Here is a 15,156-nt window from a genome sequence, read left to right as displayed (position 1 = left end):
ATTGGGGAAGGGGAACAGGACTTTGTTGGGGAACAGTGTGTACTTCCAGGACTTTTTTCCAAGTGAAGTTGTTGTCCTTTCAATCTTAGTTGTGGAGGGTGCCGTTCAGCTTCAAGTTGTTGTCCTTTCAGTCTTAGTTGTGGAGGGTGCAGCTCAGCTCCAGGTCCAGTTGCCATTTATAGTTGCAGGGGGCACAGCCCACCATCCCTTGCGGGAGTCCAACCAGCAACCTTGTGGTTGAGAGGACACGCTCCAACCAACTGAACCATCTGGGAGCTCAGCGGCAGCTAGCTCAAGGTGCCCTGTTCAATCTTAGTTGCAGGGGGCGCTGCCCACCATCCCTTGAAGGACTTGAGGAGTTGAACTGGCAACCTCGTGGTTGAGAGCCCACTGGCCCATGTGGGAATCGAACCGGCAGCCTTCAGAGTTAGGAGCATGGAGCTCTAACCGCCTGAGCCACCGGGCCGGCCCCAGCTACTCGTTTTTTGATAGGCAGCATCTTGAATAGTTAGATCTACTGAGAATAACAGAAATGTTCTATAGCATGCAACCTGTAAAAGAATCATATTAAGTATAAATAATGCACTTATATTTATTGCAAGAAGTTTAGGGAAAAAAATTGACCCGCAAAGGAGAATTTGCAGCTTTTGAGGAGAGACCCAGTGGCACAGTCACATCAAGTAGCAGCACTAAGCGATTAAAGGAGCAAACTTCTTCACAATGGAACTTTGGCCTTCACTGGCTATCTGTGGAAACTGCAAAATGCAAAGCTATCTGGGAAACCAGGCCTCACTTCAACCACGTATTTAATTCACCATTTAAAAATTCACACAATTCACACACGCACACACACCCTCTGGCGTGAGTTATGTCACAGCCTGGCTCAGCTGTGTATGTGTAAGTAAACTCTTTTACCCCTCTGAATCAAGTGTCATCTTTATTTCTTTATGGAAATATTCTCTTATATTGCCTGATTTTTAGTCTCCTGGGGCAGTCAGACAAATAACATTCTTTAAAAGAAAGACAGTGATCTAGAACTGATAAGAGAATGTCTTTTGTTTTCCTTACAGTTTTCCCCCTACACCTAAAATCATATCAAACAGCACTTAAACTGTAAGGGGAGAGTAGGGCAAGATTTTTCAGAAAACAATGGGCATAGGATTGTCACAGTATATCAGATTCACATTCTCATTCTTTGTATCAAAGGATACTTAGTGAGGAAAACAGTGAATACCTTACTTGCAATCAGCTAAAACCAGAAGATGAATTTTCGTATCAATATGTTTGCAATGGCAGGCATGCATGAATATTCGAAAGGCGCAAAAATAATTTACTCTTCAATCTCAGATACACAAATATACTTAAGAAAGAGAAGTTTTATTAGGGCAATTTCACTTTATTTTTCCATACAGCAAAGTCAACTACTGCAGTAATAATAAAATAAGCATAAAACAAATTGCAGCCCAAGACAAAATACATAATTTTAAGCAACTACAAGCAGAAAGTAAGTTGTGATTACATAATAGTAAAACCAAGCACATCTGTCCTTTCAGCAGATGAAAGTGGTAGGGTTGCTGATAAGTGCAACTTTATAACCAGCTAGAGTGAAGGCTGGCTACATGATTTCATTAAACAAGTGCCCTAATATCACATTTGCTTTTTTGAGTGCTTCTGAGTTGAAAATTAAAACCATGAAAATTTTTAACTGTTTTATTTTTTTTCACCTGCTGAAAGAACAGGATCCTACAGCAATTAAAAAACAATCACATAACAACTATAGCTACGGTGTGCTGTTTGGTTTGCCTGTTTATGGTTTAAATTTTGTGAAAGTCAATACTTGTTTTGAAGACTTTTGTGTGTGTGTGAACAATAAACCACTGAAATTGGCAGCAACTGATTTGAATAATATATGTCCTTAGTATAGTTCTCTCTCTCCTTTTTTTTTTTTTTTTTGTTGAAGTTTTAAACATGCAGTAGTTTTGAAAAATGTAAGGAATATTTGATCCATGATTTCACCTTAATGGTTGAAGTACCTGCTATTTTTGGTAATGATCTTCAGGCAGATTTGGCCCAATGGAGTTTTTGTCAGTCATGAGATCTCGGAAGGATGGTATATCTTTCCAGCTGAAAAAATCCTGGCAAACTACAAGCTGTTCACAAAAAGCAAAGCAACATGTTTCAAGGGGTATGGAGTGCTAACTCTGTGCCACTTTTGCAAAAGCAATTTTGCTCAGTCTGTCATTTTATTAGCCTTAACAAAACTCCTTGTAATTATAGACGTTTTTATTCAAAATAAGATCTTACTATTATACAGGTTTCTCTCTTTTGACTATATACAGAAGTGCAAAAAGTCAACCTTCTCTCTAGACGTTCCAACATGCTAAACTGCAGCATAATCAACCCTCAAGAGTTTGCACACACGCTATAATTCTCATTACGTAAACTTTGAGTATTTGGATTATCAACAAAAAGTCCCTTGTTCTATTTATTGATTATGCAGCTTATTTATAACAAGGCCTGATATTCAGGGATATTTCAAAAATATTAAACAATACTTTAACATTTGAAATGGATACAGTAGAAAATAAATTTTATTCTAATATCTAGGATCTAGATCTTCTTATAATAACTAATTACAAACAAAATAAATCATCAAAATATTACTCAATTGTCTGCCAGGATTGTTGCCATAGCAACAACTTAACTTCTTACTTAGCAATGATTATATATTTATAAGATATCCATATAAAAGATCTTTGTTCTTTTAATGAAAACTAGACAAGAACTAACAATGACTGACATTCTTACACTTTAATATTAAATCAGTAAAATATAAATCATTTAGTTAACAATAATACGAATATTCATATGACACTACATGTAATTCAAAACTGAGTATGTTATGAAGGAAAAACTACTTTAATTTTTTTTTGTATTTTGAAAAATTCATCGGTAAAATCTAATAAAACAATAGTCTATAAACTGAAATGGTATTCAATTGTTAATAGAAAATGAAATTTAATAAATGTAGGAAATGAAAAACTACATTTTTAACAAGAAAAATAAGTAATATTCTATAATGTAACTAACTACAATAACATGTGAAAGTCACCATTACTCTCTTAACACGATTGAAATTACATTGGTATGGGTTCCAACCCGTAATGTAATAATCTAAGGCTTTAATAGATGTACAGTACAATCAGTAAAATCAACACATCAGTCTTATATTAGAAAGCATCTCTCTCAAGCATAAAAACTTGCAGTAAACTTGGAAGTATGGAAAGTTCTATAACAGAACTTTCACTTCTCCCATTCCATACTCTAACTACCAGTGACCTGGCCCCTACTTCAGCAATTTTTAGAACCGCTGAACAGAGCAAAAATATCCTTTACTAGCTGCAAAATCCAAACCACAAAAAAGGAATTCCTTTGGATGAATCCATTCTTAAAAACTGAATGCACATCTATTTTTTTTTAATTTTGTAAAAGGCTTTCTAAGGCTATAAGCAGTTAATCTGAACAAAACAAAACAAATCACATATAAAATTCACCCATGTACTTAACCCACCCAATTGCTAGGTTAATTAGACATTTCCCATTTTCATATTTTGGTTTATCATGCATCTGATGACAGTGCTGCTTTCTTCTTTGTTTAGAGTCACTATTTTAAATGTGACTGTGATGAAGCGTTTAAGCAAACGTGAAACCATTTTTGCAAAGCATTTATAGTCTTTTGACTTTTGACAGAGCTATAAATAGAAGCAAAATAATTTCCTCAAACATTTCTTTTTGTTATCGTGTCTCAGAAATGGCATATCCCTTTTGAATAACATGTTATACAGTATAGTATGCATAAATATTACACTACAATGCATTAAAATAATTTTTATATATATATATCTATTACATATATCTCCAGTATGTGTGAGTTTATCTGTATTGAGAGAATTTGTGTTGTGCTGTCTATTGTTACTGTAAAGTTAAATTGGCCATTTCTGAGACAGCTTTGGTTTCAAAAAAAAAAAAAAAGAATGGTGCCCTTTGACTGATTAGTACTAGCAAATAAGCAACAAAAAAATGTGGCTCTGAAAACAATAACACTGAAGAAATAATACTCTAATTTGATGTACAGTCTATGGCACTTCATGAGAATCCTTAACAACATGGTACTTAAAGCCATGATGTGCTTTAAAAGATACACAGTTGTGGTTTTGCTTGGCACATTCATCTCTGTCAGATCCCTCCCTCACCACATCTTACAATCTATTACATTAAAAATATTACTCTTAAACAAAAATGACTGTGCATGCACACTCTCATCTATAATGGCAATTTTAAATACAAGGTGCACCTTTGTTATTTGTAAACCTTGAAAGAAATAAACTTATTTTTAAAAAATTATATCTTGGTCTACAGACGTACCAATACATAATAGAATCATGGTTACACCATAGTCTGTCTTTTCAAGATGACATGAATATACAGGAAACTAATTAGGTATGCATATTTTAATGCATAACTCTGTGCTAGAAAAGAAAGACGATGTCGTTCTTTGAGACAGGAGTATCACCTCAGCACGAATATCAATTAAATGTACAAAGTGTATAGGCAACAGTGTGCAGTGGATTTCCATGTTGTCTTTTCTTCTGATTAACATGCAATGTGTGGATGTCTTGTGGCTGAGGGGTTTTTGTGTGTGTTGCTTGACGGTATATACAATATGGCTAATGACCTCGTCCTTTACGCTAACCAAGCACACTGTCCTTTCCTCTTTAGTATGATCTATAAGGGAAAAAGAGATAATATTTGTTAAAACAGACAATATCTAAAAGCAGTTTCCAATATATATTTAATATGAAAATTGTATTTCTTGATTTCAAGTGTGAAATGTATGACATTATGCCTTCAGATAAAAACAGAAAACACTTTACAAGTACAAATCGATCTAAATTTGTTTATCAACTCTAACAGAATACAATGACATGCAGAGCTTAATGAAACTGTACATTCTGCTCAAGTACCACCCAACACTAAGCTAAAAGTGTAAAATAAATGTGCAGAAACAAGGGGCATAACACAGTAGAGCTCTTTTTTAGCACTATCATTGTGGGGCAGAACTTAAACTCACTTTACTTCCCCTCTAAAGTCTCATAGGTTTCAAGAGGAATGATCTGGCCTACAGAATTAAAATCCATGCAACAAGTCCTATTAAACATGATTCACTACACAGACTTTACAATAGTTATAATTAAGATTTTTTGACTTTACAATGGTGCGGAAACAATAATCACTCAGTAGAAACCAGCTAGGCTGAGCTGTGATGTTCGGTAGGTTAGGTGTATTAAATGCATTTTCAACTTACAGTATTTTGAATTTATAATGGGTTATCAGGACATAACCCCATCATATGTCGAGGAGCATTAATGTATTTGGGTGTTTGATTAGCACAGCATGTGTTTGAAAAAAAAAAAATGACTGTTTTGGAGAATTTAAATTTTGGGGTGATTTTTTTTCTCTAAAACCAAGAAAAATAAACATCATTCCTTATGCTCCTGATGAATTAAGATTGAATAGATATTATATTGTACTTGTAAGTAGTTCCAGTTTTTATATGAAATTTGTTCTCCTCAGAGAAACTTTACATATGAAACGTATACTTTAGAATACCACCTTGATTATTAAAAAACCCACCATTTTGCTGCACTCACTAACCAGTTTAAATATTGCAACTCCTCATGAAAATGACCAATCATTTGTTATAAAAACGCAACATTATAAGCCTAAGTTTTGACACAAACAAATCCACTGGTTCGCTAATTGCTGGACTTACAGCCACTTGGTATCATTTTTTTCAACGTGGATCATTGCTAAGAAATAGAACCCAGTTATGTATATATAATACCAAACATACTCAATTGATTATTAAAGCTTGGAACAGATTTTTTTTAATATGTCAACAGAACTCTTCTTCCAAACCTACATACTACAAAGCAATGTGCTTATTAAAAAATGTAGCTATTGTTCAGAATAATGAATGTTATTATTAGAACTGCATAGAGAACGCTTATGAAATAAACAAAAACAATTTTCAGTCATTTAATTCATGATGGTAATATGTCTTTGGTAGACAGAGTTTATCATTTCTTTCCTAAATGGCTATCAAATTTTGTTTATCCTCTTCTGCATGGCCTCGACCTTTGTCCAGCTCTTGTTATAGGTTATCATCACAAGGGCCCCTGAACTGGTTCTCTGCCACCATCTCCTGACTCGACATGCTCTCCTTCTATAAGGCCCATACTCCTCCCTTCTCTCTATAACAACCTTCATTGTCCAAATTCACTGATTTTCTGACTCTGTTGGGACACCTTCACCTTTGCGCCAAGAGAAATTTGTTCAAACCTCTCTTATTTTAATATAGCGTGCTGAAATTTACATTTTTATCTCATTGCGTGTTCACCTTTCCCTCACTGACATGGTAGCTAATACACAGTAGCACCAAAACGTCAGTCGTAAATGTGTTAATGAAGAGATAAATGAATGAAAGGAAGCAACAAAGAATGATCACTCATCTTATGTACCAGACTCAGTTTTAAGTGTTGTGGCTCTTTTAACATATAAAAACAATGACCTAATATACTTCTGAGCACATACGATAATGTGGATGCATGCGTATTGAATAAAATATATGCTCTAAGGATGAAAAATGGCCACCTTGGCAAGTATGTAAGTCAATGTGTCTGAAGGTAAACTATTAGACCTTTAAACTATTTTTGAACAATAGCAACATTTTCAGAATTATATGATTGTCCGAGATGACACTTTCAAAGTACCTAAAGTTTATTTGGATATGTAGATGTATGTGTATGCATGTACTGTATACATTTTTTTGGCACCCTCTGTATGTGAGTGTGTGTATATACTTATTTAAACTTAGAATCTACATTCTAATGACCCTGTGGGTGGTGAAGCATGAGGTGTTGTGGGTATATGTTCTCATTTAGGATTTTACAAAAATATTAAAAAATAAAATAAATGACGATCTACAATAGGGATTAGAAAACTACTACCTGTGAGCCAAATCTGGCCTGCTGCCTATTTTTTGCAAATAAAGTTTTATTGGAACACAGCCACACCCTTTCATTTACATATGGTTTCTGGCTGCTTTCATGCTACAATGGCAGAGTTGAGTAGCTGTAACAGAGAAGTGTGGCAACAGAAATCATATGGCCCACATAACCAAAAATATTTACTATCTGGTCTTTTAAGAAACAGTTTGTCAGTCCCTCATCTACTCCTTCTATTTAGTTTTAAATCGTATTTTTCTTTCATGCTTGTGTTTATTTCTAATATGAAATAAACACAAAATTTATTTTCCCTAAGTATTATGTATATTTAAGTGATATTAACATATTTATTACAAAATTTCATGATGGAATCCTTCATAACCCATCTAAGATAAAAAATGTGAGCTCTATATAAGTATTTTCTCAGAAAGGTGCAAAAATTTTCTTAAGCGCATTAAACAATTGTTATCTTAAGAAACCACCACGAATATATACTATATATTACATAATAAACTTACTGTTTAGTGATGAAAATTCTACATCTGGGTAACATACTTGTGGCTAGTCAGATGTTCGGCAGATATTATGGGTATCTAGCAAATAAAAGATTATTTAATGAATGATCCATGCGAGCAAGCCAACAACCAAGACATGAAAACATTTTAATATTAAGTTTTTTAAAGAAAGTGAAATTCAGCTGTGAGGTGATAGTCCTTATCTGGTCAACATAACAGTAAGTTAATGTAAACTTAATGCCAAAGTAGCAACTCATTTTTTTAATCTTTGTGTTAAATACCATTCTATAAATGTTATTGGTTTTTAGGAAGTAAGGGAAGTAAAACTATCAAAATTTCATGCAGAGCAATAATTGAAAGAAGTCCTTTTTGTTGGCCTACACACGCGCGCATGTGCGCGCACACATACACACACACACACACACACACACCTGTGGTTTCAGTTATTCAGTAATTCAGAAATCAAAATAGGAAATGTCTTGCCTATTTTTGTGCAACCAATTTCTCACAGTTTTGTTCAACTTATGGTGTGTAACTTTCTTTTCCAATTTAAAATACCAGGTGTGGACTTATAGAAGAGTATTTCAAAAGAACTGGATTAGGGCACAAGTTTATGTCACAACATATTTCTGAATCCTGATTGCACATTTTATTGTATTTTAAATGGGCAAGAGAACTTAAAAACTTGAGAGAAAATACAGTAAGAAACCAATAGAGAGGTGACTTATTTCAATAGTTCCCAAAGCCAATTTGTGGCCTGATTCTCCTCCAACCCAGAATTACAGCTGCTAACCTGGGGGAGGCAGCGCAACAGACTAAGACTATCAGAGGACTGAAAGCACGGGCTCTAACACTAGTGGTCTATTGCCTGGTTGTGTAACCTTGAGCAAAGCACTCCAGCACTCCATGCTTAAATTTCTTCATCTATAAAATGGCACTAACCCCATTTCAGCAAGGTTGATGTGAGAATAGTGAGATCACATACATGAAGGCATGTTTTTGTTGTTTCGATTTAGATGTTCTAGACTAATTCAACATATTACAATCCACAGTCTGGAGTGTAAATTAATATGTCTCTCTTTTATTTCCATTTCTCAACTAACATCTTTACACAACTTTACAGCGTTGGCAAATGGCACGAAAATGTGCTCCAAGCATAATGAAGCTTCTCATACCATTTTTCCTGCTGCTGCAGGACAGGATGTTGCACCCAACAGTGTAGAAGCATCAAGGATGGGGCTGTCGAAACATACCAAGGACCTTCAACACCAATCGATGCAGATGAAGGGCCAGCTATAAACTTCTGCATGCATGCAGGCTGCATTTTGTGGCATCAGCTATTTCCAGCATCGCTAATGTACTGTAGGCATATACATATGTATGTATATGTAGATATAATATATGTGTGTATATATATATCCATTCCCTTGTCTTTGTTTTGGTTGTAAAACAGTATGAAGACCCAAGATTATGCATGAAATGGTCACAGCACAATGCAAAAAGTAAAGTGTCCCCTACAATCCAGGTGGCCAAGGGCATGTTGAAATTTGCTTTGCTATAGTTCCGCTTACACCAGCAATTCTATGGTCATACATGGTACACACAAGAGAGTTGAGCATCATTGATCTACACCATAAATGGATTGTATCGAATCCATTAAGAAATTTCTGCCATAGATTATGAACATGCCACATATGCACAATCTAGCATTCTTGTAAATGAGTCTGATGTGTTAGCATAGATCTAGGGCTATTTTGACAAGCTTCAGAAAAACTAAGGATCTTTGCCAAGAAATGTTTAAAGCCTGTCTGAAACTTTAATATACATCCACTTGGCATACTGCTCTTGAATGTTTTTAATAGCTGTACTAATAGCTTACAGGTCTTCTTCAACAGTACAGAGTGTATTGTAGAGACCAGGGTGGCCACTCCTCGTAGCCATAACTACCAATTCAGATGGCACTTGATTGGTCTTCTCTTCCCAAGGGACAACATGTTGATTCCCATCTGATACTGGTTCTTTTGACATTCACTGGGCTACATTTAACCTCAGTCTGGGGGTTACCTGAAATTTGATTTGGCTCTAAATTTTTTCATATGCTCTTAACCCCATTGAACTTTGCTTTCGTAACAAACATATCTGTATATTCAAGCCAAAAGCTACTTTACATAAATTTGATTATGAGTCAACCAGTATTTTTAGAACATAATTTTAAATAGCATCAGAAAAATGCTCATTGAATCAATGTCAATTTTTAACTTTTAAATATTTTAATAATCATTTTCTTTTAGTCATTCTTGTATATCATAAAATTTAAGTTTCTGAAACAGTTCCCTTTTACTTAAAAGTAACCTGTGTAATTGTTACTCTATAAACTTGTATGGAACACAGAATGACTCAATTTACCATATTTAATGTGTTTTTTCTTCCTTCACAACTCCCCAACATTTATGCTGAGTAATTACAGAAATAAAAACACTAAGGTTGTTTTTCTTTTTTCCTACTTACTTGGAATACGCAATCTGCTTATCAAACAAATAAAACTATAAAACATTTACAACAAACTCTATTTACAAGAGTAGTTAGTCATTTGTGGCATATGTCATACATTTGAATATTTTGCTTTTTATTAAGAATTTAGGCAAGAATTGAGAAATTGTATATACCAAATACTTATAATAAAAACCTTACAATTAGCCACATTTTTTTGAATGTCAACTGTAACTGAAAAAAACAAATACTTTTTTTTAAAAATTAGCTACAGTTTTGATTGGTCGAAATACCTGCACAGTTGGTTGGAGGCCAAATGAGAATTGCTTGTGTAAATATCATTTTAGTAGCTTTAGAAATGGAGCTGCGACAACTCGGGAGCACTTAACAAATGGCAAAAAAGCATTCTGCGGCTCGTCATAGAGAGAATGTGTAGGCCAACAAGAGGTATCTTTGAAACCCCATGCTATTAAAGCACCCACTACAGCCCTCACATACACACGATTCCCACTGACCTCAATGGGAAATCCACGTGCATAAGGGCTGTTGGATTGAGCCCTATTAGAGTTGGTTTGTAAGAAACAAAGCTGTAAATTAGCAAACCTGGTTGGCTGTGGCTGTTGCAGCGAAGGGAACACTTGTGGCAGATGTTGTTGCTGCGGACACAGTGGCTGGCGTAGCACCGTGCACCATGGGAACTTTCGGAGGGAAAATCATATAAGCAAACATACAGAAGAGTGTGGCAACATGGAAACCATGGCAACATGGAGGGGTAATTGGGCATGGTATTTATCACAGCAGTAAGCCATGTGACGGGACATCATCACCAGCGAGTGACATGCAATCACAGCGCAAAGCAGGACAACATTCCAAGGAGAGAAAGGGCAGGGGGATGAAAGAGAAAAAAAAAAAGGGGAAAAAAAGCTTGTTACCATCAAATCAAGAAAATTGACACAAACAGGCTTAATTTGCTAAGTCAAAAACAAGAATTTTATATAGTGTTCATAGACATTCAAAATCTAAGTCAACATACAGATATTTACTTCATATATACAGTTATCTGTTTGAATGAAAGTAATTTTTCTTATTTACTATTAGAAAAATATACAATATATTACTTTTATGAGATAGATTTTTTTTTTTTACACACTGGAACTCATAGTCCAATCAAAATCCACCAAAGGTGACTAAAGGAAACTTGTGTGTAAAGAAAACATTTATGTGAGTCCATGTCAATTAAATAGAAAATGACATTTAATTGACAGGTGTTAGTAAAAGGGAAATGGACTTGCCCAATAGATATAAGTTAAACTTAGCAGTGGATTTTGAGGGGCTTTGAGGTGCACCATAGGTTTAAGATAATCAAGAAACAAAGCTGGCACCTACCAACACTTGTAGCGGGTGTCATGCACAATATTGAGCCTGCCCATCATGCATTGCAACAGGAAGGTGGATTTGAAAAGGGAAAAGAATTAAAACATCCCATCACACGTGTAATTAGGAAATTCATTTGAACAAAGAAGAAAAATTGTTATTATGGGAACAGTGGCATGTAACTGTCAGCACAATCAAATCATACAATAGCACAGTGATCAATTAGAACTAGTCTCAAGTGAAGAATAAAAGCCAGTTTAACTGTGTGCTGGTACACTTTGTTTCTCCTAATTGCTGCCTATAAATAAAAGTATTTTGGAAAAAAAATTAAACCTGCTTAATCCTTTTAAAATAACATTGTAATTTTGTTTTAATCTGGTTACTAGCCATCTGGCAGCTTTGCTCTTTCTGACTTTAACATAGGAATGCCTTAACGTCTTCTTTATATTGAGCACATGTTAAATAACTGGAAATATTATTTATTATTAAAATGCTAAATCACTCAATGCACAAAACTGACTTAACAATGTAATGAAACCAACACATTCATTTTCATTCCCTTGGTTTTATTTTCCTGTTCATTGTGTCAGCATCACACAGACATGGGAGAGGCTGTGATCATTCATACAGGAATTTTATTTGAAGGGATACCAAGACATAAATTATGTATAAAGAGAAAATGAAACTTCTGCACTGCGTTAGTTTGGAATTTAACTGTAGAAGAACATTTAGAGGGGATATACTTTCTTATGTTTCAAACTGGTTTACTCAATAGGTATCTGGGAAAAACAGACTAGTTTTCATTGTTGGTTTACACCCTCAGGATTTCTTGGAATGGTAAATAGTCTCCAAAATTTCACAAATTGGTAATTAGACTTCAAAAAAAGAAAACACAATCCTGAATAGGAGATAATGAAGATACACATGCTGCATATGGGGTGTTATCACTGATGTTCACAATTGCTCAACCATGGTGTTACATTAATATTACATATAATGTCCCTGCTGTCTTTAACATATAAACATTGAAAAATCTATTTTACCAAGTACAGGGCACTTTTCCACATACAAAACCACTGTTCTTTCTATGAGTTTATTTTAGACTCCCAGATTTTAAAATATCAAATGATTTTATACTTCTATCTAAAGCTTGGCACCTCCTATTTAAATACTAGCAGCATCTGGGACGAACATTCGCTAGAAAAATATCTGCCAATTGAGTCTTGTCAAAGATGGTCCTACAAAACAAAGCTGCCTTTGAGAACCACGGATTACTTAACGGGCATCCCTGTAACAGCTGCAATTAGTCTGTTATCACAATGAAACCGTGGACACAATGATCAGTGATTACACTTGGTAATGGAGCTCCCAGAGGCTTCCTCTCAGGTGGGGTACTATTACAGCAAGAGGCATTATCTAAGACACTGGGAGATCTCTGTCCTTCGCTACCACTACCAAGTCAGAGACTTGTGAAAGACAACAAAAACAAACCAGAAATAACAAAGACGTTAATCCGAGACAATAGAGCAAGCAAAATTTAATAGAGTAATACTGGGTCTAGATCCTGAGAAATCATTATCCGCTAATGGTAGAGGGGAGGACTTGAAAAGAGAGGATGAAGAGACAAATGAAAAGGAAAAACGTGGTATTTTAGGAATATTAAAGCCAGTTTAAGTATTGTACAGGTTATCTGTTTTCAATTTATTATTATTATGCTGCAATTTGCCTATTCTATTCCATCCCATGCATAATTAAGCCTGCACATGCTGAAAATGAGTTAAACTTAACCCTATCTTTCTAAAACCCCAAAGCTTTTGTAATTTAAATTTTAGTTTGAGTTATCTTTCTCATTACCATTATAACCAATGCACACAGTTTTGAGAGGGATTCGCAGCAAATAAACATAAGGCAGCAATGAAAATACTAGCCAGGGTGCAATAACTCACAAATATGAAGACATAATGCTGTAGGACCCACTTACCAAAAACAAAAATCACTTTTGAAATGAACATAATATCGATCTTTACATCAAATGAGCCGATTTATTAATAATGATTCATGAGTAGCCAATTAAATTTTTTTCCTCAATTTTCAGCCAATTTAAGTGAATGTATTTGTTAATGTTAAATTTTCCCTATGGAGATATTTGCATAGCAGAATGGTGTGTTTCTGAGAAATGCATTACTTTAATTACATGACTTTTTAAATTAAATTTTTTAATCGTTCTGTATGAAGATGTAGGAAGAAAATTTACAAATGAGATGTAGGCATAGTTAAAATTACTTCAAGGCGAAGAGAAAAATTACAATGGAGATTTGGTTGGAGTTTCAAATTTAGATGTGATAATTCAAGCCTATTTAGGTATATTATGATCAGAAGTATAAAGCTGACTTAAGGTCTTCTAAAAATAACTTACATCATTTAGGACTAAAAGTTCACAATTGAATTATTCTCAAAATGGATATTCAAAGAGCTGCAGCTTCATATAATTTGTTCCTGTTTCTATTCAATCTATTGAATTCTGTTTTATTGCATTATTAAATTCAAGAAATATCAAATAGAACTTAGAGCTTACTATGTTGCAGGCATTACTCTAAACTCTTAGACCTGCTTGGAAAAGTGTGTTGAGAGAATGTGCTATCATATTATGTTTAAAACTCACTCAAACATAACCCTATAAAATCCATTATTATCTCCATTTTACAGATGGAAAAATACGAATGTATAGAGAGATTATAATTTGTGGTAGGACTGGATTTCAACTTCCAAGCCTGATTTATACTTACTATGCTAAGTTTCAAGTAAACCTCTTGCATTAATCTCGTTACTTACAATAAAAGTGAAAAGCTGAACAATCTTTATTTTTTCTTTCTGTAAAAACAACCCTAAACCCTTGAATATTCCCTTCTCCTCTACCCCTGTAAGAAAGTTTCCTCGTCTTTTGTTTCCTGTTATCGGGTAGAGTTGCCATGCACAAGCCAAAGCTGAAGTTGCTTGAAGCAAACTTATTTTTAGATCTTTTTAAATCATAAGCCTCCCCTGATTGAGGGCAATATGCTTAGAGAAGGAAACAGAGGTGTGCTTCTGAGGCTGGCAGGGAGGCAAAAATGGTGAGGGAAAGCAGAGAGAAAAATTCAAGATTGAACTCCACATCCTGTGACAGTACAGCATGAGGAATAGTGTCAATGGTATTGTAACAGCTATATACGATGTCAGAGGGGTAGCAGATTGGGGGAGGGGGGTTATCACTTTGTGAGAGGTGTAAATGTCTAACTATTACCTTGTTTAGTACACCTGAAACTACTTAAAAAATAAAGAATCTGAAAAGGGTTATTAAATCTTAAAAAAAAAAAAAAGATTCAAGACTCAGGAAGAGGGATGTCTGCAGGGTCCATGATAGTCAGGCAGGTAGCCTGTCCTTTCCCAACAGCCCGGTAGGCAGCAGGTTTTCAAGGGAATGGGCTCCGTGGGAGGATGGGAGGCTCAGGCAAGGATGCTTGGACCCCAGGGAGGCATAGAAGCCCTGGAGTACCGGCGTTCAAGCAACCTTGTAAGCATGGACAGTGATGACATTAGCAGAGACCAGTGCAGACGGAAGGTGAAAGAATGAGTAGCCTGAGACTACCGGACTGCACAGGACCTTTGAGGAGGAGAAATGTGAGGATAGGGTCCTGGAATCCCAGTAATACTTAATATTTCTGTCCAACCAG

At 35.1% G+C, this 15,156-nt stretch overlaps 1 protein-coding gene across 27 annotated transcripts in view; it reads right to left on the bottom strand.

Annotated features, from left to right (window-relative positions):
- Positions 1-1,356: 1,356 nt before the first annotated feature.
- MBNL1 (muscleblind like splicing regulator 1) overlaps positions 1,357-15,156 on the bottom strand; it is a 194,889-nt gene continuing 181,089 nt past the window's right edge. For 18 of the 27 annotated variants that reach the window (XM_019731998.3, XM_074326722.2, XM_019732018.3 and 15 more), the window contains 4 exons: positions 11,459-11,494; positions 10,676-10,770; positions 7,586-7,660; positions 1,357-4,785 (listed from right to left, as the gene is read on the bottom strand). In XM_019731998.3, the coding sequence (XP_019587557.1) occupies positions 7,604-7,660; positions 10,676-10,770; positions 11,459-11,494 (188 nt within the window). In that variant the 3' untranslated portion in view covers positions 1,357-4,785; positions 7,586-7,603. Of the gene's footprint in view, positions 4,786-7,585; positions 7,661-8,757; positions 8,822-10,675; positions 10,771-11,458; positions 11,495-15,156 lie in introns of all 27 variants that reach the window. The other 9 variants (XM_074326713.2, XM_074326719.2, XM_074326727.2 and 6 more) reach the window with 5 other exon arrangements.

Source organism: Rhinolophus sinicus, chromosome 17 (genome assembly GCF_057876585.1).
Source record: "Rhinolophus sinicus isolate RSI-liver-muscle chromosome 17, RSI-T2T, whole genome shotgun sequence".
Lineage (NCBI taxonomy): Eukaryota > Metazoa > Chordata > Mammalia > Chiroptera > Rhinolophidae > Rhinolophus > Rhinolophus sinicus.
The sequence above is the reverse complement of the archived record's forward strand: the minus strand, read 5'-3'. Positions and strand labels throughout refer to the sequence as shown.